Consider the following 27,697-nt stretch of genomic DNA (forward strand, 5'->3'; position numbering starts at 1 on the left):
ACAAACCGATGTGTGTAAAGTCTATTGGAGTCAATGAGTAACTATCATGTCTTCCTTATTGCCCTTTAACACACATGTCATTGATAAGCTGCCTATCATGATTTATTGATGGCAAATTTCAGCACAAGGATGTGAAAACTTAGAATCACAGCAGTGTCCGTAATATAACAGCAAGTTCAAGAGTTCTTAAGATGATTATTAGACCTCGTTTTTTTATTTATTTATTATAAAGCAGGTCTAGGTGCCATATAAATACTGTGAAAGTATCAAAACTGTGCCTTCAAATGAGCAGTCACAGTCTGTATGGTTGTGATGTGACAACTATAATATATATAGGTAGAAGGTGCCGCTACGTTGCCGATACAGTCATCCCCGGCTGCAATGACGGTGCAGACTCTGTCAGCAACGTTGCAGAGGACCCAGATACGCTGACCAATCAGAGCAGACTGGGCTTTTCGGGGAGGGGGGCTTAAAGAGACAGGTCCTACAACAGAGCATTTCAGACAGAGGGTGAATACAGTATATTTAGAGAGACAGTAAAAAAAAAATAACGTTTTTGAACATAAAGCATGTAAACATGTTCTAGTAGAAACCCAAATTACAAGTATGAACATCAAAATGAGCATAATACCAGCTGCTATTTTTTGCTTGATGGTCCGAGAAAGACATTTCTACTTTTCTGTTTCAGTATTGCGTGAATTTCAGTGATTTCCCACAAATACTGTGATTGGAGTCAGCGTTTGTTCAATTTAAGGTTCTTTCACCAAAGTAAGACTCTTTTGACCGTCTTAATATATTAAGCTATTATTTCTTCCCAGATGCTTTGGGAAGTGAATTCTTAAATTAAAAAGGTTAAGATTTGTATGAATATGGTTATAGTGAGTTCCCACTGATACCATGACTTTGATTGGAAACAGCATTCGTCAAATGTTCAGTAGGTAACTTTTATAAAAAAAATTACTTTTGTCATATTTGATAATCTGTGGAAAGAATCCTGTTACTCTGCCTCCCCCTAGTGCTCCTAGTGGCATTTACAAGCCTTCAGTGCACCGGAAGATAAACAACCAATCAGAGCCGAGGAGTCTCTAATGCAGTGTCACTGGGGGGGAAAAAAAAAAAAACACACAAAAGAACTTCCATAGCAACTGTATTTATTGTTTGTTTACAGTGAGTGCCACCGAATCAATGCTCAATCATATATATATATATATCTTTATATTAGAGAGTGCATACAATGTCAATGACTTCATCATAAGCCAGCGAAAAGCATTATGGTCAACAGTGGTCAAAGGTGATGATTGTGGTCAGAGACGACATGAAGGGAAGCCTAAAACAGATACCTGATCATGTTCACAGGATTGATCAACTTTTAAGCCAGTTCAGACGTGAAGTAATCTAACACGTTTTACAGAAGAGAAGCAGATTTTGTTCTCAACAAAGAGCATATGAATGAAGATTTCAGTTTAAAAAAAATGGAAAACTCAGACATGTAACTGCTGGTTGATGCTCTGTCCCACAAAACAACTCAAGCTGTCTCTTCTATTTGTTTTAGGCAATGTGATAAAGAGACAGACAGACAGACAGACAGACAGACAGAGGTGGTCAGTGGACTCTGAAGTGAGCTGTAGATGAGAGCACAGAGAGATCCCTTTTTTTCCAGTGTGCTTTATGTGAATGAATAGGGTTGGGCATCGTTTGGATTTTAACAATTCTGACTCCAATTCCGATTTTTCCTTTCGATTCCGGTTCTTATCGATTCCGATTCTTTGAGTGGTGGAGTTGAAACGGGTCACATGCCTATTTTCACAAATAAGAGGAAAGTTTTATTTTGATTCAATGGTGGGTTGCAGTTTTACAGTTTTTTCAACGTAAAATAAAGCCAGTAGAGCACCGTTTACTGTGCTCCATGGCTGCAACACAACAAGCACCTGGTCGCTATGGAAACCAAAACTTGCGCATGTTAAATTGGGAAGTGATGATCGGATTTGAAACCAAATCCTCCAAACGATTCCAAAACGATTCCACTACAAAAAAGATTCCGATGGAATTGTAATTTTTGAAACGATTCCGATTAGGAATCGGTTCTCGATGCCCAACCCTATAAATGAATGAGGGGAGGAACAGCTGAGATGAACACCACCACCCATTCAGATGGACACAGATGCGATAGAGCTACTCTTCATTTTAATGGATAAGATTAATAACGCAATACACACGAGACTCTATTCCATCAGCGTCTATCTGCGCGGTTGGTGCGGCGACACGGTTGTCGTGTGCTGCAGTCCTAGGAGTCGTTGACGGACATGGTCTCCATGGCGTTGGGCAGGTTCTGGTCTCCTCCTCCTCCCTGCTTCTTCTTCTTCCCACCTCCATCCTGCTGTTTCTTTGCTTTCTTCGACATCTCCTGATCGATAGGTGCGGGCTTGACGAACTTAATGATCTCTGTCAAACCTGGGGGGTGAAAAAAAGAAAAGAAAAAAGAATGCATTTCAGCACTTCAAACAAATAGATGAATAAAACAAACAAAAAGAATAACACACAATGTTGTACATATAAGAAAAAAAAAAACAACGTACTGGAAAACTGAGCCAAGGAAACACGACCAAAACAATTGAACTGTGAGCGTGCTACGAAATAGTTTTCCAGTGTTTTGGGAAATATACTCATTCGCTTTCTTTAGTTAGATGAGAAAATGAATACCACTCCACACCGGTTAGCTTAGCTTAGCACAACGACAGCTTCTCATTTCTGTTTGTGTGTGGAATAAACAAATACGATTTTCGTTTTATGCTAAGCTAGGCTTACTGGTAGCTGGATATAGCTACATAGACATGAGAGCGGTATCAATCTTCTCCTCTAACTCTTGGCAGGAAAAAAACTGAGGAAATAAGCACATTTCCAAAAATGTCTATTAAACTATTTGTTTAAGGAGGTTGAATACAGTTTGTTGTTTTTTTGCTCAACAGTGACCGCCAAATTTTTGGAACGGTTCCAGAAGTGATTTTCCCCATTTTTTCACTCCATTGATCGTCCACAAAGAAAACGCTGTTACGCTTAGGATTGTGGGTAGTTTTCTTGAAACAGGGTTGATTTCATACAGACTTGTGGCTTCTACAGGAGCATAATCCCTTGTTTCAAAATCTCGTAGCTCGTGGTAAATCTACCCCGGATGGCTAAAACATCATGGCCAACAATCCTAATCCTGATTCAGAATATGAATATGGGATTTTCACTTTTCGCGCTTCAGTGCCCGTGCGAGCTGTAGTTCCAATGAGACAACCTGTATTTCATTAACCTTTGGGTGTCTACCTGTCCACCATGAACATAATGTCCTTCTGGGTCAATATTGAAAATAAAAAAATAAATAAAAAATGTAAACTTTTTTTGGGGTGCTTTTTCCGACACTTTATTCACTTTTCTTTTTTTTAAATTCATGTTCAATAAACCTAATTTAAATGACATTATACTTAATTTTTGGGTTTAAAAAAAAAGCTAAATTTATGAATAATTTTGATTAATCGTTAAGATCAGAGGATGTTGAGTGAGTCACTGACTGGATACTGTTTTAAAACCATTTAATGTATTTTTTCAAATGCTATAAAATTGAATAAAACACCCAAAATTCAATGGAAGTAATCATCAATATTACCTGCAAAGAATGTTGTATGGGTTCCATACAACTTACATGCATGCATCCACATTATTTCTGGGCAATTTGGTTGAAACAACCCCAAATTTCTGATATAAAAAAACTTTGAAAAAGGGTCAAATTTGACCTGAGGACAACACAAGGTTTAATCAACCAAATGCTTCGTAGCATCTATGTGTTATCTTCTTGAATGAACAAACACACAGACAGACACACACAGGAAACCATTCAGCACAGCTTACCAGGAGGCATGAATGGCCTGAGCATCTCTGGAATAACGATGCCTTCCTCGGTTTGGTAATTCTCCAGGATGGCACACATCACACGCGTGGTGGCGCACATGGTTGCGTTCAACATGTGCACAAACTCAGCCTAAAAAAAGAAATACATACAGAGAGAGGTGGTGTGTTAATAAAACCCTCAACCATATTCTGGAACTGAAATGAGCTGCTCAGCATCAGCCACGGTGGCATTATCGAACAGATCTTTGTATTCTAAGTATTGTGTATCGAAAACTCCCTCGTCATTCACTGCCCAATTTCAATACCTATGTAGGGCTGGGTACTAAATGCAATACTTTTTAGGCACCGACCGAATTGCCTCTAAAGTATCGTAAAATGCATCGTCATTCAATACCTAAGGAGTAAATCTCATCAGCGTCAGAGAGCCATTACGCACGCAGAGGGCTTCTACCAAGACCTAAACATTTTTGCGATTAGCTGTCTAACATTACATGTTGTAGAGACACACAGGAAACTCTACATTACGCAGAGGCTCACGTAGCAGGAGCTGAAAAATAAACTGAAAGATTTGTGGTCTAATGTGTAATGTAATTTCTTTTTATAGTATCATAGTATCGTTTAGAAACCGGTATCGGAGTCACGGTATTTGTATCGGTACAGGTATGGAAGATCTTTGAACGATACACAGCCCTAGTCGAGCTGCACGGCGGCGTTAGAACGGAGCACTCGCCTTGTCCATCATCTTCTTGGTCTGTCCGTAGCGGATGCGGAGGCGCCTGGCCTGGTAGTCGGTGCAGTTTGAGCAGGAGACCAGCTCTCTGAAGGCCCCAGAGCCAGGGAACCAGGCCTCCAGATCCAGCTTCTTACTTGCCGCGTGATTTAGGGCACCTGTGATGACAAACGGTAGCAATTAGTTAGGTGAAGTCACGGTCTGATCTTCATGTTAATTTTTTTAAACATTGCCTATATTATTTAATTAACAACTAATAATTCTTTTCATTATCGATTCATCGTTTTCTCCATTAATTGACTAACCGTTCGGGCTCTTAAACAACGTCTTATACTTTCTTGTTTTGTCCAACCAACAGACCGAAACCCAAAGAGATTCAATTAACTATCATATGAGACAAAGTCTCATATGATAGTCTCCTCACGTTTGAGAAGTTGGAAATAGGGAATGTTTGACATTTTTGATTGAAAACGGACTTAAATGATTAATATATTATCAAAATAGTTGGTTACATTTTTTGTTGACTAACTTTCATCGAGTAATTGTGAAATTTGACTAACCCAACTAACCTTCATACACGTATTTATTATCATCTAGGCATGGGCCGGTATAAGAAAAAATATCACGTTTTTTTTTTTTAAAGGTCTGTGTAAAAAACACAAAGCATTTTATTTTAAACACACTGCACACTGGCAGGGAGAGGGACTTCTAAACTGCACTTTCTGTCAGCTCCTACCTTAGGAACGGTATGACAGAAAAGTTTAGCGGTTTTGGAACCGTGACTTTTTCAAACCACGGTACACTTTGAAACCAGTAACCGGCCCATTCCTACTATCATGACTGTTTTAATGCATAAATTGAAAGAACCGAAATTGTATTTTATACATAATAAGATTTCACGTGATAAAATAAATCAATTAATTTCTTCAGGTGTCTTTCGAAACAATTGGTTTTTGGTCTCCGGGGGCATACTTCCTGCCTGTTACAGGTCCCAATCACCATTCAGGAGAAGAACAATTGCATTCAAGAGCTTTATTTCTAGAGTACTTCTTCCCTTTGTAGTTCCCGGGGCTTACCACTTGTGGCACCGTTTGATTGGAGAGGATTCAAAGTCAGAGCTTTCCGTTTAGCATTTTAGTTTCTTCAAAAGTGACGCAGCTTCAACAGCTTCAGCGCTGTAGAGGCGCGTGCGTGCGTCTGACCTACCAGAGACGATGTTGACGATGCGATAGGGAATTCCAAGTGACTGGTAGAACTCTTCTGCCGTCCCGATCATCTCATCAAACATCTCCCAAGATTTGCCGTCATGTGGGGAGGCATAGATGAACTGCTCAATCTAAAAAGAAAAACATAAGATCATTACATCGTTTATTTTTATTTTTTTTACAAAATACCGAACACAAAAAAGGGTGAATCAATTATGTATCCCAAATCCTGATGTCAAATTTACTTGATTAATCATCATTCACTACTTTGGTGTGTGCCTACCAAACAGTTTTGGGATCATTTAAACAGAGCCCGACCGATAAAGGATTTTTAAGGCCGATACTGATACAAATATTTGGTGATTTAAAAATCTGATATTCCGATAGATTGGCCGATACGTATTCAAAAAAGAAAATACAGAAACGCGTAACAAAACAAACAGATTAAGATTTAGATAATAAGTTAATGACAAAAAATGCCCATGTACTTAATTTGAATGTTGGATTCCACTGATAATGCAATATAAAGCGCTGCTTTCATTCCACAACTGACCTTCTCAAACTGGTGCACCCTGAAGATCCCGCGGGTGTCTCGGCCATGGGAGCCCACTTCCTGTCTGAAGCAGGTGGAGAAGCCCGCGTAGCGGATGGGCAGGTCCTCGGGTTTGAGCCACTCGTCCCTCAGGAAGGCTGCGATGGGCTGCTCCGAGGTGGCGATGAGGTACTTCTCGTCTATGGAGTTGTCGTCCGACTTCTCGCTGCTCTTACCGATGACCTGGAGGTCAACGCATTCAGGGTTAGAGAAGGAGCAGTCTCGGGTCTGGCTAGTCCACACAGCATTCCGGGATGGGAATGAAAACGTTCTCTTGTTTATGTCCCAAGTGCGAGAGAAAACTCTGATTGGACGGATAGTCTAGCTAGCTGACACAATTTAACATACAGAGATCTGAGGAGCAGTTAACCATGGTCCTCATAACTCCACCGGAGTTTAAAATTCCAACACAAAGAAAGCGGAAGGTAACGGACATCAGCGAAAAAGGAGTAGTCTATATCAACGACATTTCATTTCCCGGATTGTTCAGGTGCCGCCCGAAATTCCCGCGGATGTCCCTCATTTCTGTCCAATCTGAGTTTTCTGTTGCACGACTAAAACTACCTTTGAACGTACGCATGTTCCACCAACACAAGTTCCTTCCTGAGGCTATTTTGCAGCGACTCCGTTGCTCCGTCCGGAGCTCAGCGCCACCCAAGACAGATCCATGACAACACCTTGTTAAGTTAAAAAAAAAAAAAAAGAAGTAAACCGTACCTTGTAAAGCTCTTCGTCAAACTGGCTGAGCTGGGCGACTTCCTGCATGACCTCTTTCCTCATGAAGAAGGGTGTGTAGAGCATGGTGTAGTTCTTGCTGTGGAGGATCCTTAAGGCGTAAGTGATCAGAGCCTGCTCCAGGAACACCAGCGGCCCCTGAACGCAACGGAGGAGAGGGAAACATCTTAACAGCTGGTCTGTCTGTGTCTGCAGTGGCTTACTTCCTTTATGTCCTGTATGTGTTGGACACTATATATTTGGTTACACTGTACTTGAAGGTATCTACATTAGAGTTTTTTTGTGATTGTTGCGTGCAAAAATCCTTGATTTACGCAGCACGTTTTCTTAAAAAATGCAATGGTATATCTACGGGATATTTATGCAATTTTATGCGTAATTACGTCACTTCATAACGTTCCCATGGCAACAGGGGAAAATGGCTGCTCTGGTGTAAAGTAAACAACATTTTTCAACTTTCTGCTAAGATATATGTGACTTTTTTTGCAACGAAAATGCGGGGATTATGAAATCATGCAAGCCTCGCATATTTTGCACGGAAATCTGCCATTTATGCAGCAAAAGTGTGGCGTATTTGAAAATATGCGGCCCCCGCATAAATATGTGGACTTTGGCTGATTATGCATTGAATTATGCGATCGCATAATCACGTTTTTCTGGAGGGGCTGACTATAAACAAGTCATAAACGTTTATGAAATAACGCTTCGGTCATTAAGTGTAATTCTTTTTTAGGGTTAAACATGGGGTACGCTCTCCGCAGCCGACCTGTCGAGCGCCAGTGTGACGTCATGGGAGCGCCGTAACTGTTTATACTTGCGCGTGGTGGTCGCGACACTAGTTGCAGTCATCTCCTGAACAGAGGTGGCGCTAATGAGGAAAGGCTGCCGACATTGCTCTTTCTACGGACTAGAAGAAGAAAAAGGTAAACGGCAGAACTGGCAGCAGCATTGACGTCAATGCTTCGGTTTGATTCGATGACCTACTTCGTCGGATCGAGCCTTTCATTCGCCATAAAAGAACTCATCTTAACCCCGTAAGTTTACCAGAGAGACTTGTAGTCACTCTGAGAGTCCTGACATCCGGTTGCTCTCGAGCTCGTTCATGCTTCCCGTTTCCGCTTTGTCGCGCAGGGGGAAATAGAGTGGCGCCAGCTCGGCTACGGGGACTGTAAAACGGCCTTTAGGGTTCATGTGTTCACGACAGTGTCATATCACTCTTATGTAGATCAATTCAAGTAAAGCGTTACCCTATATTTCAACTCACCTTCAGAAAGTAACCTCTGCTCCCAGCCACAACAGCTCCCCTCTCTCCATCGAAGCCGTCGATCATGACCACCAAATCCACATGGGAGTACTTCTTCTGGACGCTGCAGTCGCCCCAGGTACGCTCCACCTTGTTGTCTGCATCCTGTCAGGAGGACACGGGAGGAAGCCTTGCATTAGGACGATTCATCGACCAATCGACCAACAGAATGTCAATCTGCAACAATTTGGATAATTGTTTAAAATGAGTACTTTATCCAACAAGAATGCCGGGCGCCTGGGGGGCTCGCCTGGTGCAGCGCGCGCCCCTTGTGTAGGGGTTTGCTCCTCGGCACAGCGGCCGCGGGTTCGACACCGACCTGCGGCCCTTTGCTGCATGCCCCCCCCCTCCCTCCCCCCCCCCCCCTCTTTCATGTCTTCAGCTGTCCTGTAGAAATAAAAAGGCCTAAAATGCCCCAAAACCCCTCCCAAAAAAAACAAGAATGCCAAACACGCTCAGAGTCCTAGCTTCTGAAATGTGAGGATCGGCTACTTTTCTGTTGTTTTTTTTATATCATTATGAACTGAATAAAATTGGGTTTGGACCTGTTAATCAGAAAAAATTTCAATTATTTCACTCTAGCTAAGGGAGTACAGTTCAAGGAGTAGTTTGACATTTTGGGAAATTTGGTTTGCTTGCCAAGTTATACGACAAGATCGAGATCCCTCTCATATGCCGACTATAAAGCTAGAGTCAGGAGATAAGTAGCTAAGCTTATAGCATAAAGACTGCAAACAGTGGTGAAGCTGCCACCCTGGGTCTGTCCAAGAAAGCCAGCGTTTCCAGTCTTCAGGCTGAGCTTAGCTAACCAGATGCTGGCTTTCGTAAGAGGCGTACAGACACGACAGTGCTATCCATACTCTCAGCAAAACTCTCAGAAAAAAAAAAAAAGTCATGTTTTATAAAAATAATCATGACACTAAAAAGCATTTTATAGTGACTTAAGGTCAAGTATCATAATACTTAATAATTGCTGGTCACTCACTGACATTTTTTTCACGGATCATAGTGTATTACAATTCTCAGTACTACATTGTAGCCTATTATCTAAAATCAATTTAGTGTTTAGAGTGAGTAAGGTTTTGGGGGGAAACATCACATTAATGAAATGTAAATGTCTATCATTCAGTAGTGTCCAATGGGAGTACCTTAACAGTACTATCCTATAAACCATTAATTATACTCTCCCCTTTCACCTTTTTATTATTAGCCAACATTTGAAGTGCAGTTTTATCTCACGTTTGGTCAACTATGCACATTTAATAGGACTAATGTCCCCAGTAATAGAAAATACCTTAAGTACCTTACCCTCAATCATTAAAATATACATTTATAATTAGAAAGTTCCTTAGTAACTCAAGAGTATTGTACTTTATGATTGTTCTGATGCATTCCTTTGTTTATTCTTTGTGAATGTAGTAAAAACTTTGTCACCTTAATCATTTCTCTGGACTTCAGAGTGCTCATTTCTTACGGCTGTTTGCATATCCTTACATAAAAATAAATGTTATGATTTTTTACACTTTTCTGGCACTGAGATAAGACATGTTAAACCTTTATAAAGACTTGTAACGTCTTGTTGCATGAATTCACAACATATTTAAATGAAAGTGATGTGGACTGACTAATATGCAACAATTAATTTATTTTCAACAGGAATATAAACAATACGAAAAAATAAATAATCAAACCGAGGAATAGGCTCAGGGCCAGATGTATGTACATTTGCTAAAAGTAGCATTAGCTGTGCCATGGCCAACCCACAGAAAGCACACGCTGTGATACATAAGCTTATGTCGGATTTACCAAACCTTCAGTTCATCGGGTAATCAGCACCTTTTTCTGCCCACTATACCGTAAATTGTGCGCATTTAAAAGCGCAATTGAATGGGCCTCCTCTCTTTCTATCATGGATCAGCCACCAAGTCAGTAAAAACAAAGATTTAGCAATAACAAAGTTGATCTGCTTGTTTATGAGGTAACAGGTTGATGTGTGTTATTTCAGCATTAGTGGTGGGGAACTGTATGTATTGACTAGTGCGCTGTAGCAAAGCGTTAAATACTGGTGCTATGATACAGCTGAGTGCAGACTGCGATATCCCCATTGCTGACGCTATGACTGTTTGAAATGATCCTGATGCCAATATTTGTAATGTAGCGAGGAGTTTAACAACTGCTGGAATGGAGTGTGAACGCTGAGTCAGAGAGTCGATTACACCTGCTTTTAGGTGCGCTGTCACAGACAGTTTTTGTACATTCCGCAAAATACATAATTGTTATGACCTGGCTCAGGTGGTCATAACAAAGAGGGAGACAACACCATGTTAAATGTTTAAACAATACTTTATTAAACCAAATTGAACCAAATTAGACCAAATTAACTATATACAGAATGGGATGTGGAAATCAGTAGCGTCAGTGGTGTAGGGTGTGCATGAGTGAAATAGGTGCGTGCGTGTGTTGTAAAGTGTAAACTCAGCAAAAAGCAAACCTAAGACAACCTAACCAAACATAACCAAACCTTGGTGTGCCTGCGAGTACAGCCAAAAGACACTGCAACTTAATGCTACGTTTACACGTGGCCGGCTGTTTTCATAAACAGACATTTCAACCTCTACGTTTTCAAAAATAACATTGTGCACAGCTGTCAGTTTTCAGAAAAGTGTTCGTTTACACGTACTTGTGTACATATGCCGTCAATACCGGCAAGAGCATGCCAAACCTGTAGGTGGCAGTGCAACGAGAAGCTCAAGCCCACGTTAGCCAATCAGAATCCCGGAAAAAGCAACTACAGCAACAAATCACTTCCTCTGTTTTCTCTTCCTCACTTCCTCGGCTGGCCAAACCTCCTTTTTTCTCAGTTTACATGCAAACGAAGTTTCCCCAAATCTCCACTCTGGACGGAGTTTTTAGAAAGGCATCGTTTTCAGAGGCAAATTCTCCTTTTGCGTGTAAACGAAGGGCACAAATGAAGGGAAATGTCAAAATAACCATGTACGTGTAAATGGGGTACAAGTGGCCTCAGCACACCAGACCCAGCTGAGCTGAGCTACTCTCATTAGTAACCTGTAAACAGGAGGCACAAGTTCAGACACACCTCCTCAAGGTAGACAGCAAAAACAATTAAATGACACTGAAGGGCATCACATCACCTACCTCCCTCCTCCATTTACCAACTGGGGCACATGACAGGGCGTCCTGCAATAATTCTACTATAGGCCTACCTGGCACAAGGGAACCTCCCCTAAACCTGCACTGTCTTGCCACCCTTGTCACACCTCAGCAACTGGATCCTGAAGCAAATTCAGAGGAAGAGAGAGAGCAAAACAGAATGGGGCACTGATGGAAACCCCAAGGTTAAAGGCAATTAGTGGGCTAATTGTCAGACAATTAGCCCACTTGCCTCGGAACAAAGTGTCTGCCACAGCGTACGCAGAGGCACCCAACCCGGCCCCCGACCAAAGGAGCAGGTCTCAGACACAGCAGGGTAGAAGTACAGCCTCCCGGTGAGCTGAAAACGCGCCCTGATGTAAGTAGCGACATTTAGTTTAAAAAAAATACTGTAAAATACAGTGGCACATTTTACGCACCCCCAAGATGTCCCACTTTCAAAACCACATCACGCAGTTTGGTGGGCACCACCACCTGAACAATCGGGTCCCCTACAAACCTGTCACCACAGGGCAACCATATCCTTACCAGCAGCTCTTCATGAAGGAAATAACCCTGAACTGTACCTTTCAACTTACTCACTGGACACACCCGAGCCCACACTAGAGGCCATACAAGGCCTCAGGTTGTGGGTTCGAACCCAGGTCATCCCAGGCCTTTCTGTGTGGAGTTTACATGTTCTCCCCGTGCTTGCGTGGGTGTCCTCCGGGTCCGGTTTCTTCCCACCATAAAGACATGCATGCAACTAGGACTTTGGACCCCAGGAAGACTAGCTGGTCGTCTAGGCATCAGCTAATGGGGATCCTAATAATAAATACAAATAAAAACAGGTTTTTCTGAGACGGTGGAACAAAGCATAGCTGGAGCATAATAGCAGGCACTGGTCTTTCCAATGACCCTCATCATGGCAGTAGTTGCATATTGTACTGCCCTCTTGTCGCACTGTCCAAGCAGGGTTACGTGAGAGGCCTGGCATACTGCCACCAACATTACCTTTCCAATCTCCAACAGAGCGTAGGCTAGATCACCAAAACTGTTCTTATGCGTCAACACAAAGTCATCAGCTAACTCTGCTGCCTTCAGTGTGGTGGTGGGCTTCTGCTCATTTACATATAAAGAAACAGATTGAGGGATGGCATCTTTAAACTGCTCCAATATGATAAGCTCACAAAGACCCAAAAAATAACTCGCCTTGGTAGCAGAACACCAATGTTGAAAATGGCAAGTCAAATCACAGACAAACTCTACATTGGTCTGCTTATCCCTCCTTACCCAGTTTATGAACTTCTGACAGCTGCTTTCACAGTCGTATAATCCAAGCCATCCTCGCCACATATAGCCGAATAGGCCTCCTGGGCCCGACCAGTGAGGACACACTGAAGCATCAGCACCCTGTCTTAATCTGGCCATTTTTTTTTTGCATCGGCAACGTGTTCGATGAGAGTGAAAAAATAATCAGGGTCCCGTTCATTAAACTGCGGCACTAAACGCAAGTTGGCAACAATATCCAAACCACCCGGTGCAGAGCCCATGGAGGCATCATCATGACCCCCAGAACCCCCAGGAACAAGCTTGCCCTCTCTTATTAACTCCAACCTAGACTGCTCCAAGTCCAACTTCCTCCTCGCAGTTTCCTGATGCATTTTCTCCAATTCAAGCTTTTCTGCCTGCCGAAGTTTATCCAACTCTTTCCTTCCTTTCCTGCTCAATAATTTACAAAGCCCCAACAATTCTAATAATTCCCCCAAGAGCAAGCAGTGCGACATTGGCGAGGAAAAAAACTCCCTATTAGGAAGAAACCTGGGAAAGACCCAGGCTCTTGGTAGGCGGTGTCTGACGGTGCCGGTTGGGGATGTGATGAACAGTGGCAATAATAGTCACATTAAAGATGAATGGAACAGTGACTTCAAATGGTAGTCATAGTAGTAGTTCATGTCATAGCAGGGCGCTGCAGGGTGTTACAGGATGTAGCATGGCACAGCAGAGCATGGATGGACGTAGCAGGAAGCTGCAAGGTTCAGCAGGACGCAGCATGACATTGCAGGGCACCGCAGAGCTTAGCAGGGAGTGCAGCAGGACCACGGCAACAGCTGCAACCAACGTACTCCAAGGAAATATGCTGGGTGAAAAAAAAAAACATAAGGACTCCGGGGAGGAACAGAGCTAGGTTAGTGACAAGCATTTCTGGGACAGGATGCACACAAATGGAACGGAAGAGAAGAGAGCAGCTCAGTGTGTCAAAGGAAGGAAAGAAGTCCCCCGGCAGTCTAGAACTATAACAGCGTAACTAAGAGAGACAGGTTAAGGAGATGAGCCTGGTAAAACTGCAAAGCTAGCTCGTTCTGCTGCTCAAAAGTTAAACTTGCTGCCTGCACCCTGTTGCAACAGATACGGGCACAGACTCAGTCTCAGTTTTATTTAACACGCCACATTCAAATAAAGACATCAAAACTCTCCTTTTAATCATATCCTTACGACATTTCCCTGCAACAGCAATGTCATAATGATCATCTATCTCCAACAACTGATCCTTTTTACAACCATTTACAAAATCTACTGTGGGCGCCTCAACAACAACAAAAAAAATCAGACATGGAAGCCATCACAAAGGACAATACAGAAAACATACATACATCAACCATCACAGTCGCACTTTAGCAATTGTCAGCCCAACGACCGAGAATTTCCCCTTAACTGCCTAGCCAAAAGCTAACTAAAGCTCAACCCTAGGCTTTGTGTAGTACTTGCAATGGGTAGTTCTACACGGCAGTGACTGCAATAATTACCATGATATGCATTCAATGACATTAGCCCGGCAGCCCAAAAGAGCAACCAAAAATCGACGACCCTTCCAGCTGCAGCGGATGTGCCCCTGAGACAATCGTTCTAGCTACTTCCCTACCACACTGATAGAGAAAAAAAAAAAAAACGGACACCATCCCTGGATAAAAGCACCCTATAACCTGACTGAGAAACTTCTGTCCACAGGGCAACAGACAGTAACAATCGTTCTCTGAATTAACCACAGACAAATCACCTCACAAACAAAATCTCCAACAAATGAAAAACAAACCCTGCGAAGCACAGCTAAAATCAACCTTTAGCTGGACCAACCAATTAACACTGAACACACCACTACTAATATAACTTAATTTAACGAGAAACCACTTTTCATGACCTGGCTCAGGTGGTCGTAACAAAAAGGGAGACAATACCATGTTAAATGTTTAAACAATACTTACCAAATTAACTATATACAGAATGGGATGTGGAAATCAGTAGAGACAGTGTTGTAGGGTGTGCATGAGTGAAATAGGTGTGTGTGTTGGAAAGTGTAAACTCAGCCAAAAGCAAACCTAAGACAACCTAACCAAATATAACCAAACCTTGGTGTGCCTGTGAGTACAGCCAGAGCAGAGAGAAGAGAGAGAGGATACTGCAGCTTAAGTGGCCTCAGCACACCAGACCCAGCTGAGCTAATTAGTAACCTGCAAAAAGGAAGCACAAGTTTACACTTAAATGACACCGAATGGCATCACAGGCGCACTTGATGCTTCCCCTCCCATCTCTTTCCCCTTGCGATAGTACATCTGGCCCTCAGTCTGCGTCTTCAGGCAGGCAACAGCAGCATAGTGTTTTCCTGAACCAACTTAAGAAGCGCTGGACTCCACTCTTCTTTTCAACATTAACCTGGCTGATTGTCAGGTCATCCTGCGCTGCATCATGGGTGATTGGAAGAGCCTGTAGAGCCGCAGTAACAGCGGAGTCTGGTTCTCTGGTGATCTGCTCGCTCAAGTCCTCACTATTCAGGGCTGATGTAGCAAAGTCGGCCTTTGGTTCAGGCTGCTCAGCTGGTTCAATCTGGCTGATTGTCAAACCATCCTGGACAACAGTGATGGTAGGACGTTCATCAGCAGGGGTCACGGTAGGTGTTGGAGCTGTAGCCACAACAGAGTCTGGTTCTCTGGTGATCTGCTCGCTCAAGTCCTCACTTTTCTGAGATGATGTAGCAAAGTCGGCCTTTGGTGCAGGCTGCTCAGCTGGTTCAATCTGGCTGATTGTCAAACCATCCTGGACAACAGTGATGGTAGGACTTTCATCAGCAGGGGTCACGGTAGGTGTTGGAGCTGTAGCCGCAACAGAGTCTGGTTCTCTGGTGATCTGCTTGCTCAAGTCCTCACTTTTCAGAGATGATGTAGCAAAGTCGGCCTCTGGTGCAGGCTGCTCAGCTGGTTCAATCTGGCTGATTGTCAAACCATCCTGGACAACAGTGATGGTAGGGGCGTTCATCAGTAGGGGGGAACAGAAGATGGCAGACCTGGAACCACAGCAGAGTCAGCTTCTAGGCAGAACATAGAGGCAGATGATACCGTTTCATCCAAGAAAATATTGGCAGCAGGTTCAGCATTGGGAGTCAGAGGAGTGGGTGGAGAAGACAAAACAGAAGATTCTGGATCTTGGATTGGATCACCATCTTCCTCCAGACCAGGCTCCTCATTCAAATCTCCAGCCTGGGTGCAATCATTTTTGGTGCTTGAATTTGCAGGCACAGGAGTATCAGTCTGAGGCTGAAACAGCACAAGGACCTCTTTCACTGCAGCATCAACAATAATGTTCAGCACCTCTGCTGCAAAGCAGTTAAGCCCTCTCCTCAGGACGTCTTGAGGGTACATCTGCCTAACCGTTTCCTGGATAGACAGGACCATGCTGTCTCTGATGGACCGGGAGAAGTTGACCCGATTGTCCACAGTGGACAAAGCAGTTGAGACCCGGTCCAAAACAAACTTTGTGACACCAACAGCCATTTCACTGAGTTGCTGGGAGGGCATGTTGAGGAAGGTGCTTGGAGGAGGTAACCAGAAGCCCTGCAAGACTTTTGGAAGCACCTCCATCACCACATCTCTTGGGCCAAGCAGTTTGGAGCTGGGGGCCGACTGCAGCTGCTGTGTCAGGCTCCTGCCGTACTCCTGAGCCAATTTAACAAGCTTTGGATGTTGAAAACAAGGAGGGATGTCTTCTGGCGACTGGAGTAGCCTTCTGGCTTCAAACTCAATGTCTCTCATTTTCATGCTGTTGATTACCTCCCAAACCAGCATGAGAAGAGGCTTGGCATCTTCCTCATCAAAGTCCTCCAATTCAAACTCCCAGAGCTGCATTCTCACTGTAGCTTTGCTTTGCTCTACCAGCAGGTCTGTCATATCTTCAACAGTCACCTTAGATGGGATACTACTTTCACGCTGAAGCCTCAAAAGTTCAATCACCAATGCAATATTGGTCTTGTAAGACTTCACATGCCAGCAGAGCTGCAAAGCGCGCTCGTATATGGTCGTGTCGAACAACACCCTGATGGGTCTGTAGATGCCTCTGCTTCCTTCAACAAACTCCATTGGTATGTTGGTAGGTGTTGGAGCTGTAGCCACAACAGAGTCTGGTTCTCTGGTCATCTGCTCGCTCAAGTCCTCACTTTTCAGAGAGGATGTAGCAAAGTCGGCCTTTGGTGCAGGCTGCTCAGCTGGTTCAATCTGGCTGATTGTCAAACCATCCTGGACAACAGTGATGGTAGGACTTTCATCAGCAGGGGTCACGGTAGGTGTTGGAGCTGTAGCCACAACAGAGTCTGGTTCTCTGGTGATCTGCTCGCTCAAGTCCTTACTTTTCAGAGATGATGTAGCAAAGTCGGCCTTTGGTGCAGGCTGCTCAGCTGGTTCAATCTGGCTGATTGTCAAACCATCCTGGACAACAGTGATGGTAGGACGTTCATCAGCAGGGGTCACGGTAGGTGTTGGAGCTGTAGCCACAACAGAGTCTGGTTCTCTGGTGATCTGCTCGCTCAAGTCCTCACTTTTCTGAGATGATGTAGCAAAGTCGGCCTTTGGTGCAGGCTGCTCAGCTGGTTCAATCTGGCTGATTGTCAAACCATCCTGGACAACAGTGATGGTAGGACTTTCATCAGCAGGGGTCACGGTAGGTGTTGGAGCTGTAGCCGCAACAGAGTCTGGTTCTCTGGTGATCTGCTTGCTCAAGTCCTCACTTTTCAGAGATGATGTAGCAAAGTCGGCCTCTGGTGCAGGCTGCTCAGCTGGTTCAATCTGGCTGATTGTCAAACCATCCTGGACAACAGTGATGGTAGGACGTTCATCAGTAGGGGGAACAGAAGATGGCAGACCTGGAACCACAGCAGAGTCAGCTTCTAGGCAGAACATAGAGGCAGATGATACCGTTTCATCCAAGAAAATATTGGCAGCAGGTTCAGCATTGGGAGTCAGAGGAGTGGGTGGAGAAGACAAAACAGAAGATTCTGGATCTTGGATTGGATCACCATCTTCCTCCAGACCAGGCTCCTCATTCAAATCTCCAGCCTGGGTGCAATCATTTTTGGTGCTTGAATTTGCAGGCACAGGAGTATCAGTCTGAGGCTGAAACAGCACAAGGACCTCTTTCACTGCAGCATCAACAATAATGTTCAGCACCTCTGCTGCAAAGCAGTTAAGCCCTCTCCTCAGGACGTCTTGAGGGTACATCTGCCTAACCGTTTCCTGGATAGACAGGACCATGCTGTCTCTGATGGACCGGGAGAAGTTGACCCGATTGTCCACAGTGGACAAAGCAGTTGAGACCCGGTCCAAAACAAACTTTGTGACACCAACAGCCATTTCACTGAGTTGCTGGGAGGGCATGTTGAGGAAGGTGCTTGGAGGAGGTAACCAGAAGCCCTGCAAGACTTTTGGAAGCACCTCCATCACCACATCTCTTGGGCCAAGCAGTTTGGAGCTGGGGGCCGACTGCAGCTGCTGTGTCAGGCTCCTGCCGTACTCCTGAGCCAATTTAACAAGCTTTGGATGTTGAAAACAAGGAGGGATGTCTTCTGGCGACTGGAGTAGCCTTCTGGCTTCAAACTCAATGTCTCTCATTTTCATGCTGTTGATTACCTCCCAAACCAGCATGAGAAGAGGCTTGGCATCTTCCTCATCAAAGTCCTCCAATTCAAACTCCCAGAGCTGCATTCTCACTGTAGCTTTGCTTTGCTCTACCAGCAGGTCTGTCATATCTTCAACAGTCACCTTAGATGGGATACTACTTTCACGCTGAAGCCTCAAAAGTTCAATCACCAATGCAATATTGGTCTTGTAAGACTTCACATGCCAGCAGAGCTGCAAAGCGCGCTCGATATGGTGGTCGTGTCGAACAACACCCTGATGGGTCTGTAGATGCCTCTGCTTCCTTCAACAAACTCCATTGGTATGTTGGTAGGTGTTGGAGCTGTAGCCACAACAGAGTCTGGTTCTCTGGTCATCTGCTCGCTCAAGTCCTCACTTTTCAGAGAGGATGTAGCAAAGTCGGCCTTTGGTGCAGGCTGCTCAGCTGGTTCAATCTGGCTGATTGTCAAACCATCCTGGACAACAGTGATGGTAGGACTTTCATCAGCAGGGGTCACGGTAGGTGTTGGAGCTGTAGCCACAACAGAGTCTGGTTCTCTGGTGATCTGCTCGCTCAAGTCCTTACTTTTCAGAGATGATGTAGCAAAGTCGGCCTTTGGTGCAGGCTGCTCAGCTGGTTCAATCTGGCCAATTGTCAAACCATCCTGGACAACAGTGATGGTAGGACGTTCATCAGTAGGGGGAACAGAAGATGGCAGAGCTGGAACCACAGCAGAGTCAGCTTCTAGGCAGAACATAGAGGCAGATGATACCGTTTCATCCAAGAAAATATTGGCAGCAGGTTCAGCATTGGGAGACAGAGGAGTGGGTGGAGAAGACAAAACAGAAGATTCTGGATCTTGGATTGGATCACCATCTTCCTCCAGACCAGGCTCCTCATTCAAATCTCCAGCCTGGGTGCAATCATTTTTGGTGCTTGAATTTGCAGGCACAGGAGTATCAGTCTGAGGCTGAAACAGCACAAGGACCTCTTTCACTGCAGCATCAACAATAATGTTCAGCACCTCTGCTGCAAAGCAGTTAAGCCCTCTCCTCAGGACGTCTTGAGGGTACATCTGCCTAACCATTTCCTGGATAGACAGGACCATGCTGTCTCTGATGGACTGGGAGAAGTTGACCCGATGGTCCACAGTGGACAAAGCAGTTGAGACCCGGTCCAAAACAAACTTTGTGACACCAACAGCCATTTCACTGAGCTGCTGGGAGGGCATGTTGAGGAAGGTGCTTGGAGGAGGTAACCAGAAGCCCTGCAAGACTTTTGGAAGCACCTCCATCACCACATCTCTTGGGCCAAGCAGTTTGGAGCTGGGGGCCGACTGCAGCTGCTGTGTCAGGCTCCTGCCGTACTCCTGAGCCAAATTAACAAGCTTTGGATGTTGAAAACAAGGAGGGATGTCTTCTGGCGACTGGAGTAGCCTTCTGGCTTCAAACTCAATGTCTCTCATTTTCATGCTGTTGATTACTTCCCAAACCAGCATGAGAAGAGGCTTGGCATCTTCCTCATCAAAGTCCTCCAATTCAAACTCCCAGAGCTGCATTCTCACTGTAGCTTTGCTTTGCTCTACCAGCAGGTCTGTCATATCTTCAACAGTCACCTTAGATGGGATACTACTTTCACGCTGAAGCCTCAAAAGTTCAATCACCAATGCAATATTGGTCTTGTAAGACTTCACATGCCAGCAGAGCTGCAAAGCGCGCTCGTATATGGTCGTGTCGAACAACACCCTGATGGGTCTGTAGATGCCTCTGCTTCCTTCAACAAACTCCATTGGTATGTTGGTAGGTGTTGGAGCTGTAGCCACAACAGAGTCTGGTTCTCTGGTTATCTGCTCGCTCAAGTCCTCACTTTTCAGAGAGGATGTAGCAAAGTCGGCCTTTGGTGCAGGCTGCTCAGCTGGTTCAATCTGGCCGATTGTCAAACCATCCTGGACAACAGTGATGGTAGGACGTTCATCAGTAGGGGGAACAGAAGATGGCAGAGCTGGAACCACAGCAGAGTCAGCTTCTAGGCAGAGCATAGAGGCAGATGATACCGTTTCATCCAAGAAAATATTGGCAGCAGGTTCAGCATTGGGAGACAGAGGAGTGGGTGGAGAAGACAAAACAGAAGATTCTGGATCTTGGATTGGATCACCATCTTCCTCCAGACCAGGCTCCTCATTCAAATCTCCAGCCTGGGTGCAATCATTTTTGGTGCTTGAATTTGCAGGCACAGGAGTATCAGTCTGAGGCTGAAACAGCACAAGGACCTCTTTCACTGCAGCATCAACAATAATGTTCAGCACCTCTGCTGCAAAGCAGTTAAGCCCTCTCCTCAGGACGTCTTGAGGGTACATCTGCCTAACCGTTTCCTGGATAGACAGGACCATGCTGTCTCTGACGGACCGGGAGAAGTTGACCCGATGGTGCACAGTGGACAAAGCAGTGGAGACCCGGTCCAAAACAAACTTTGTGACACTAACAGCCATTTCACTGAGCTGCTGGGAGGGCATGTTGAGGAAGGTGCTTGGAGGAGGTAACCAGAAGCCTTGCAAGACTTTTGGTAGCACCTCCATCACCACATCTCTTGGGCCAAGCAGTTTGGAGCTGGGGGCCGACTGCAGCTGCTGTGTCAGGCTCCTGCCGTACTCCTGAGCCAAATTAACAAGCTTTGGATGTTGAAAACAAGGAGGGATGTCTTCTGGCGAATTAAGTAGCCTTCTGGCTTCAAACTCAATGTCTCTCATTTTCATGCTGTTGATTACCTCCCAAACCAGCATGAGAAGAGGCTTGGCATCTTCCTCATCAAAGTCCTCCAATTCAAACTCCCAAAGCTGCATTCTCACTGTAGCTTTGCTTTGCTCTACCAGCAGGTCTGTCATATCTTCAACACTCACCTTAGATGGGATACTACTTTCACGCTGAAGCCTCAAAAGTTCAATCACCAATGCAATATTGGTCTTGTAAGACTTCACATGCCAGCAGAGCTGCAAAGCGCGCTCGTATATGGTCGTGTCGAACAACACCCTGATGGGTCCGTAGATGCCTCTGCTTCCTTCAACGAACTCCATTGGTATGTTGTTGTTGTCAGGTTGTAGGTTGTTGTCAAAGTGACAATGAAAAATGTCCAACGATTTCTAACAATAGACTGGAGAGTAGAGAGTACTCAAACACAGTTAATTCAACAAGCACAAGTGAACAGTGTTCAGGCTGAAGAGTGTATGTAAGAATGATTTTGATTGAATCACTGGAATTGACTTGTTTTTAAATGTCAACACTACAAAATCAAAACCATTGCCATGGTAATGTATAAACTTGAGTGTGTTAAGAATGAAGAATGATTCTGATTGAGTCACTGGAATTGACTTTTTAGAACTCTTGTCTTTAAGAACTAAAGTCTTCTAGAATTGTTTTTTTTTAAATTTATTTTTAAATTTCAACACTACAAAACCTCATACTATCACCTAAATACTCAAACATTTTCACAGAAACTATGACAGTTTTTACATGTATATGATATTGCATTACAACTCCAACAATTATAATGACAAGGTTTATATTTCCAAACCATATTGGTGTTTTTTTTGGAGGGAGGTGACAACAACAATATTAAATGCACAGCATTACACGGAGTATTATATATATATACACACACATGATGTTAATCTACAGGACCCCATCCCTCTATAAAATCTTGAAATTGCAATGCAAGGGAAAATACTTTTTATCCAACTTAATATAAATTGCCTCATTAATCAACTCTTTGCCGGTATAGTCAAGCCAGGTGTTAAAGCAGACATATTATGCTTATTTTCAGGTTCATAATTGTATTTTGAGGTTGTACCAGAATAGGTTTACATGGTTAAAGTTTCAAAAAACACCATATTTTTGTTGTACTGCACATTGCTGCAGCTCTCTCCTGATCATTTTGCTGATTGTAGTTGGTCAGTTTAAGTCTTGGTAAGGTAACGTAACTCCATTTGTAGAGGTCCTATCCCCTGACCAATCGGCTAGCCTAACCTCAACCACTCGAGGTGAAATGCCTAACCCCAATCAATCGAGCTGCTTCCTAGGGCAGGTCTTGGCTTGGCAGCAGATCACAGTCACACATGCACAAGCGAGCAGGTTTAATTTTAGGCTCTCCAACATTTTATTTATCAATTTAATAAACCAACTATTCAGTCAGATAGGTATTTGTTGTGAAAGAAATACAGTTACATTTTCATGCATTTTATCCAAAATGCAAGCACTTTTCATACCTTGAAAACACAACATGAAAATCCGAGCATTTTCAAGGATTTCAAGCACCCGTACGAACCCTGATGAAAGGACGTAAGTCGGCGGAGGTTGGTTGGGGTGGTGGATGAGTAAAACATGCGTTTTTCAACCTTTTTTTTTTTTAAGCATTCCCCAATGTTTCTTTCCTAAACCCAACCATTTATTGTTTTGTTTTTTTAACACGTGTGACGTTCTTGCGATAACACGCCATGTGGCGGGTATGTTTACATCCGCTGTATACAGTGTAGACATACACGTGGATAGCTCAAAATGCGTACAGATAATACGCCATTTGGCTTTAGGAAAGTGGCGTGTATGTTTACGCAAAGTAATGCCATGTTGGCACTTTATTAGTGAAGCTCATGTCAATCAATGTGACAATATGTGACAATGGATAAGGCTACATTAAATGCACGATTAAATCAAAGTAATGTAATCGGCTCCTAACCAGCCTGTATCAAACCACTCACCTCGTCATTGCTGATGGGTACGGATGGGTGCAGGAGGTTGCCGATCTCCCTCAGGTATTCGAAGCGCTCCGCCTCCAGCTTTATCCTCTCACTGTCACATTTCTCCACCGCCTCGTCCACTAACAAACGCACCTTCTTGATCTGGGTTACCGTCAGGGGCTGTCACAGGAAAAGGAAAACATGCAAACAATTAAACCTACATTGTTTCATTTTTTGAGTTGAGTCTTAGCAACAAAAAAAAAAAAAAACGTTCTTTCACAAATGTGTGCTCATTCATGTGTAATTACTTCCACCAACAAATCAAAGTATTCTCGTACGCGTAGAATCTGCCATTCAGAATCATTCAGAATACATAGGAGCGAGTCGCTCGAATGGCGGCAGCCATGTAGCGCCTCCATCTTTAAAATACATTAGCCAAAGAGGGACATACCTCCACCTTTTGCGCTTTTACACTCAGTGGCACCGCGACGAATGCCAGGGAGGAGGAGAACATTACTCGCGACTGCCGGCAGATTTGAAAGCCTGTTGAAGATGGAGGATCACGCCTATTCTCTAGGACATGTAACGGAGTCACCAAGGAAGTTAAAAAAGAGAATTAAAACGACAACGCGACAGGCAAAGCAACGAGACCTAAAGTTAATAATGGAGTGGCTTTTCCAAGATGGAGAGAGCTCATAAGGAGCAAGGATTTTAAAAGGGACCCCGAATTTCCCGTGACAACTCACGTCATGCAGTTGTAACACAGACAGCTAGAACAGCTGCGTGTAAACGATGGAGATACTAATAGCTAATTTCGGATCCGGAGTTAGAACATGCTCAGAATGGGGGAGGGGGGGGGGGGCTAGAAAGTAATATTCAGTTGGTTGTCATATACAATTTCACCGCTAGATGGGAGAAATTCTTACACAATCTAGCATTAAGGAGAAGCAAAGAAAGAAAATTAAGCAATTTGCGTGTTATTTCTTTTCAGAGAGTTGTATGGTGGGGATAAGCGCTTTAGACTAGAGCGCAGACAGACAGTCATACCGCTAGGGTTTCAGCTGTTAGGGACTCCACGTTCTGTGCTTCCTCAGGTAGAGATTCATCCTCCCCAACTGGTTCCTTCCTCTGCATCCACAACATAGAAAAGGTGTTAAAGACGGCAACAAAAAAAAAATACAGTTCAAAACTCCCTCTCAGGTCTGGTTAGTGGACACATACTGACGGTGTTACATCTCCTGTCTCACTCTATATTAAAAATGACTTGTTCAGTTCATTTAGTGTCCTGAATGCTTCCATACCTTCATTCTCTCTCCAATGCTCTTGCTGCAAAGATTCTTAGCTTTGTTCAGGTTGTCTGCAGTGAAGCGGCCTGTTAGGGGGGAAAAAATCACAGTCAGTCAGTCCAGGGACTGTGCTTTTGAGTATGTGTGTGTGTTTGTGTGTGTGTGTGTGTGTGTGTGTGTGTGTGTGTAGAAGGGAGTTTTGTGCTTGTTAAGTGATATTGTGAAGATCTGCTGCGTGTCACTGGTCCATGAGTTTGTGTATGTATTGTACTGCATCTGTAATATTTGTGTCCCTGTACTATTTTTCTTCATGTGGACATAAATAAATGGTTGCAATGTGTGTGTGTGTGTGTGTGTGTGTGTGTGTGTGTGTGTGTGTGTGCACTAGCAGTACTAACGTTAGTAACAGGTGTTGCTGTCAGTAACAATTCACCCTCATGCAATAAAAAAAACATGATAAAATGTAAACAAACTTCCTTTGCCATTTGAACAATTCAGTCGCGTCATCATGCTGGGACAGAATGACTGTCTGTAGCTACACTGCAGGGCGAGGTTGACTTGTCATGTTGCAGTCTGGGATTGCATCAGATTGCACCCGGCATCGCTAAGCTAACCCAGCATTAGCCAAACTTGTGTATAATAGCAACCAATAACACTATGGAAATGCGTGGTTAACGAGTGATTAGCATTCACCCGTTAAAAACATGATATTAAGTAACTGCCGTTCACTACGTTGAGAATGACCACATGGCTCATTTGGATACGTTAAATGGTGCTAGTAGCGCTAATATTAGCCCCATTGCGTGCTATTCCCTTCCTCTGTGAATGACCACACCAAACCTCATTCAAATATGGCTATAAATTGTTGCCAAATTTACAAACACTCACGTCTTGTACAAGATAAATAATTTCGCACCCTGTTAAAATCATGTCCACTGGCCAATACGGCATACATATAATGCACCAATCAGCACCTTAACGATTTCAATAGTTAACTTTCTGAAATAAATCGCAGTCCACTGCAGTGTAGCGAGCGTTCACCTAAGTTAACGTTAGTAGGGTGGCAAAGCGTGAAGTTACCAAGCAAATTCATTATAAAACAGATATTTAGAGCAGTTGTATGCATTTCAAGTTAACCGAATAGAACAACTGGTCCTAAAAATGAGTAAAGCCTTTAAGTTTTCAAGATGGGATGTAACAGATAGCTATATTCGCATACTAACAATAAAATGACAGATTTCTTTAAGGGACTTGGGCTTGAGCTCCTCGCCAGTGGAAAATTCACTGACGCTAAGCTAACATTATTAGCCACTGCGCTAACGTTAGCTACTATGACTGAAACAACAGAAATCAAAGGGCGCTCACATTTTCTCCACTCTGTATCTGCGGCGACCAGTTTATCGACGAGGGTTACATCTTTAAACCTCTTCCTTTGTGTCTCACGGATGATTTCTGGATCGCCACCTTTGTCGGTGCGAAACTGGTCCAGGTCGAGCACCATCTTTCCACGCTGTCTGTCTCTCAGAGAGAGCTGACTGAGCTCACAACGATGATTCCTCCAACCGGGTTGCCAAGTGTTGTTGCTCAAGTCGCTAAACCGTAAGCACGGTTACACACATATGCCTACATATTAATTACACGTACACGAAAGGTTCACTGTCAACACACAAAGACACTTATAAACGCAATCTAATTGGTTTTATTAGATATATATTAGATAGAGGTTGATCGCTTTTTAGATACTATTTTAAATAAAAAAAATTAAAAAAACAGATCGGAGGTTTCCCAACAGCCTGGCAACCTATAGCATCAGCAATACATGGGAAATATGATTCATAAATCTGAGCCAGAGAACACTTGTTATAACCTTATTTTAGTAAATGATTTTAGATACACAATAGAAAATCCATACATCACAAAAATACATTACAAAATGTAAAACAGCTTACATTTATCCATGTGAATTTTATCAGCATAAAATTAAAAATGATACAATCTATTTATCCATTCCTCTGTATACATGCACATGTATAAGTAAACTATAAGCAATAATGTAAACATGCATTTATAAAATGTGTACTCACGCATGAGATTAATAGTTAATTTAGGTAGTATGCTTAAAAATACACTTTGTTTTTGCTACATGACATTGCAAGAAAACAAACAGCAAATATCTGCCAAATATATTTTTAAGACTAAGATAGCTTTAATGACCATTAAACACATAACTGAACGTTCATTTCACAAATACTATGTGTGCTCAGCATATAAGGGCATTGGTAGAGGTGGTTAGTTGGTTGATTACTTTAGGGCACATCAGCAGGGATTGCAGATGTATTAGTCACCCTCTCAGCTTCTTCTGTCTTGCCAGTTTGTCTGGATGTTTGCGGCCAAGTTTCATGGTTCAAGTTATTATTATCAGTAGCACAACAATTACAGTAGCATTGGTTGTGGCTAAAAATCTTGGTTCTCACGCTCCCTCCGACAATGCTAATTACATTTGTATAAAACAGAATGAGAACCAGTCATCATAAACGTCTATCTTCAGGCCAACCTTTCTCCAATACTGGGTTGAAAACTACCATTAAAAGGACAATTCCAGCGCAAAATGAACCTACGGGTTAATAACACATGGGTACTGAGTCGACCGTTCTCTGGGACATGTTTTCATGCTAATTGAATGTGACTTCCACGGTAGCATAATGAGTGTCCCTACATGTAAACCAAAGCATTGAGGACTTAGCGGTTTGCGCTAAAACTGGTCACATTCGATTAGCATGAAAACCTATCCCAGAGAACGGTTGACTCGGTACCCATGTGTTATTAACCCCTAGGTTCATTTTGCGCCGGAATTGTCCTTTAAGTCAGGGCGCATGGATTGCTTTTTTTTGTGTCTAGTCCCCTCCCTCCACAGACTGATGCCTTTTTGCCATCGTAGCCAGTCGAGCCTCATGGATCGCCAACTGCAGAGCTGCTCCGGCTGGTAGCTTAGTAAAGCCTTCCTCCGAGATATGGTTTATCTTCAGGTAATGCCCCGGTCTGTGTAGAGCCACCCCATGGAGGTGGGAGAAAAGCAGCTCTAAGTCACCCGTCAGCATGTAATGAGATACCAGCCTCAGTTCAGTGGGGATGTCAGCTTC

General features: G+C 43.6%; 1 protein-coding gene across 1 annotated transcript; it reads right to left on the reverse strand.

Moving 5' to 3' along the window:
* Positions 1–2,162: 2,162 nt before the first annotated feature.
* On the reverse strand, positions 2,163–26,142 carry sars1 (seryl-tRNA synthetase 1). The gene is made up of 11 exons (XM_028583102.1): positions 25,923–26,142; positions 24,573–24,643; positions 24,319–24,399; positions 23,293–23,451; positions 8,418–8,561; positions 7,136–7,291; positions 6,380–6,601; positions 5,828–5,957; positions 4,622–4,779; positions 3,892–4,021; positions 2,163–2,451 (listed from the first exon to the last, which is right to left on the reverse strand). Exons 1-11 carry the CDS (start codon positions 26,056–26,058, stop codon positions 2,285–2,287), a joined length of 1,554 nt encoding a protein of 517 aa, XP_028438903.1. The 5' UTR covers positions 26,059–26,142; the 3' UTR covers positions 2,163–2,284.
* Between the last annotated feature and the right edge of the window lie 1,555 nt (positions 26,143–27,697).

This window comes from Perca flavescens, chromosome 7, assembly GCF_004354835.1.
Source record: "Perca flavescens isolate YP-PL-M2 chromosome 7, PFLA_1.0, whole genome shotgun sequence".
NCBI classification, from domain to species: Eukaryota; Metazoa; Chordata; class Actinopteri; order Perciformes; family Percidae; genus Perca; species Perca flavescens.

Excerpts from the sequence above, each read along its gene's own strand:
- sars1 (XM_028583102.1), bottom strand. The coding sequence starts at position 26,058 with ATGGTGCTCGACCTGGACCAGTTTCGCACCGACAAAGGTGGCGATCCA. Across the intron at positions 24,400-24,572 it reads GCATTGGAGAGAGAATGAAG|AGGAAGGAACCAGTTGGGGA; the intron begins GTATGGAAGCAT and ends TTGTGGATGCAG. Across the intron at positions 5,958-6,379 it reads GGGTGCACCAGTTTGAGAAG|ATTGAGCAGTTCATCTATGC; the intron begins GTCAGTTGTGGA and ends TTTTCTTTTTAG.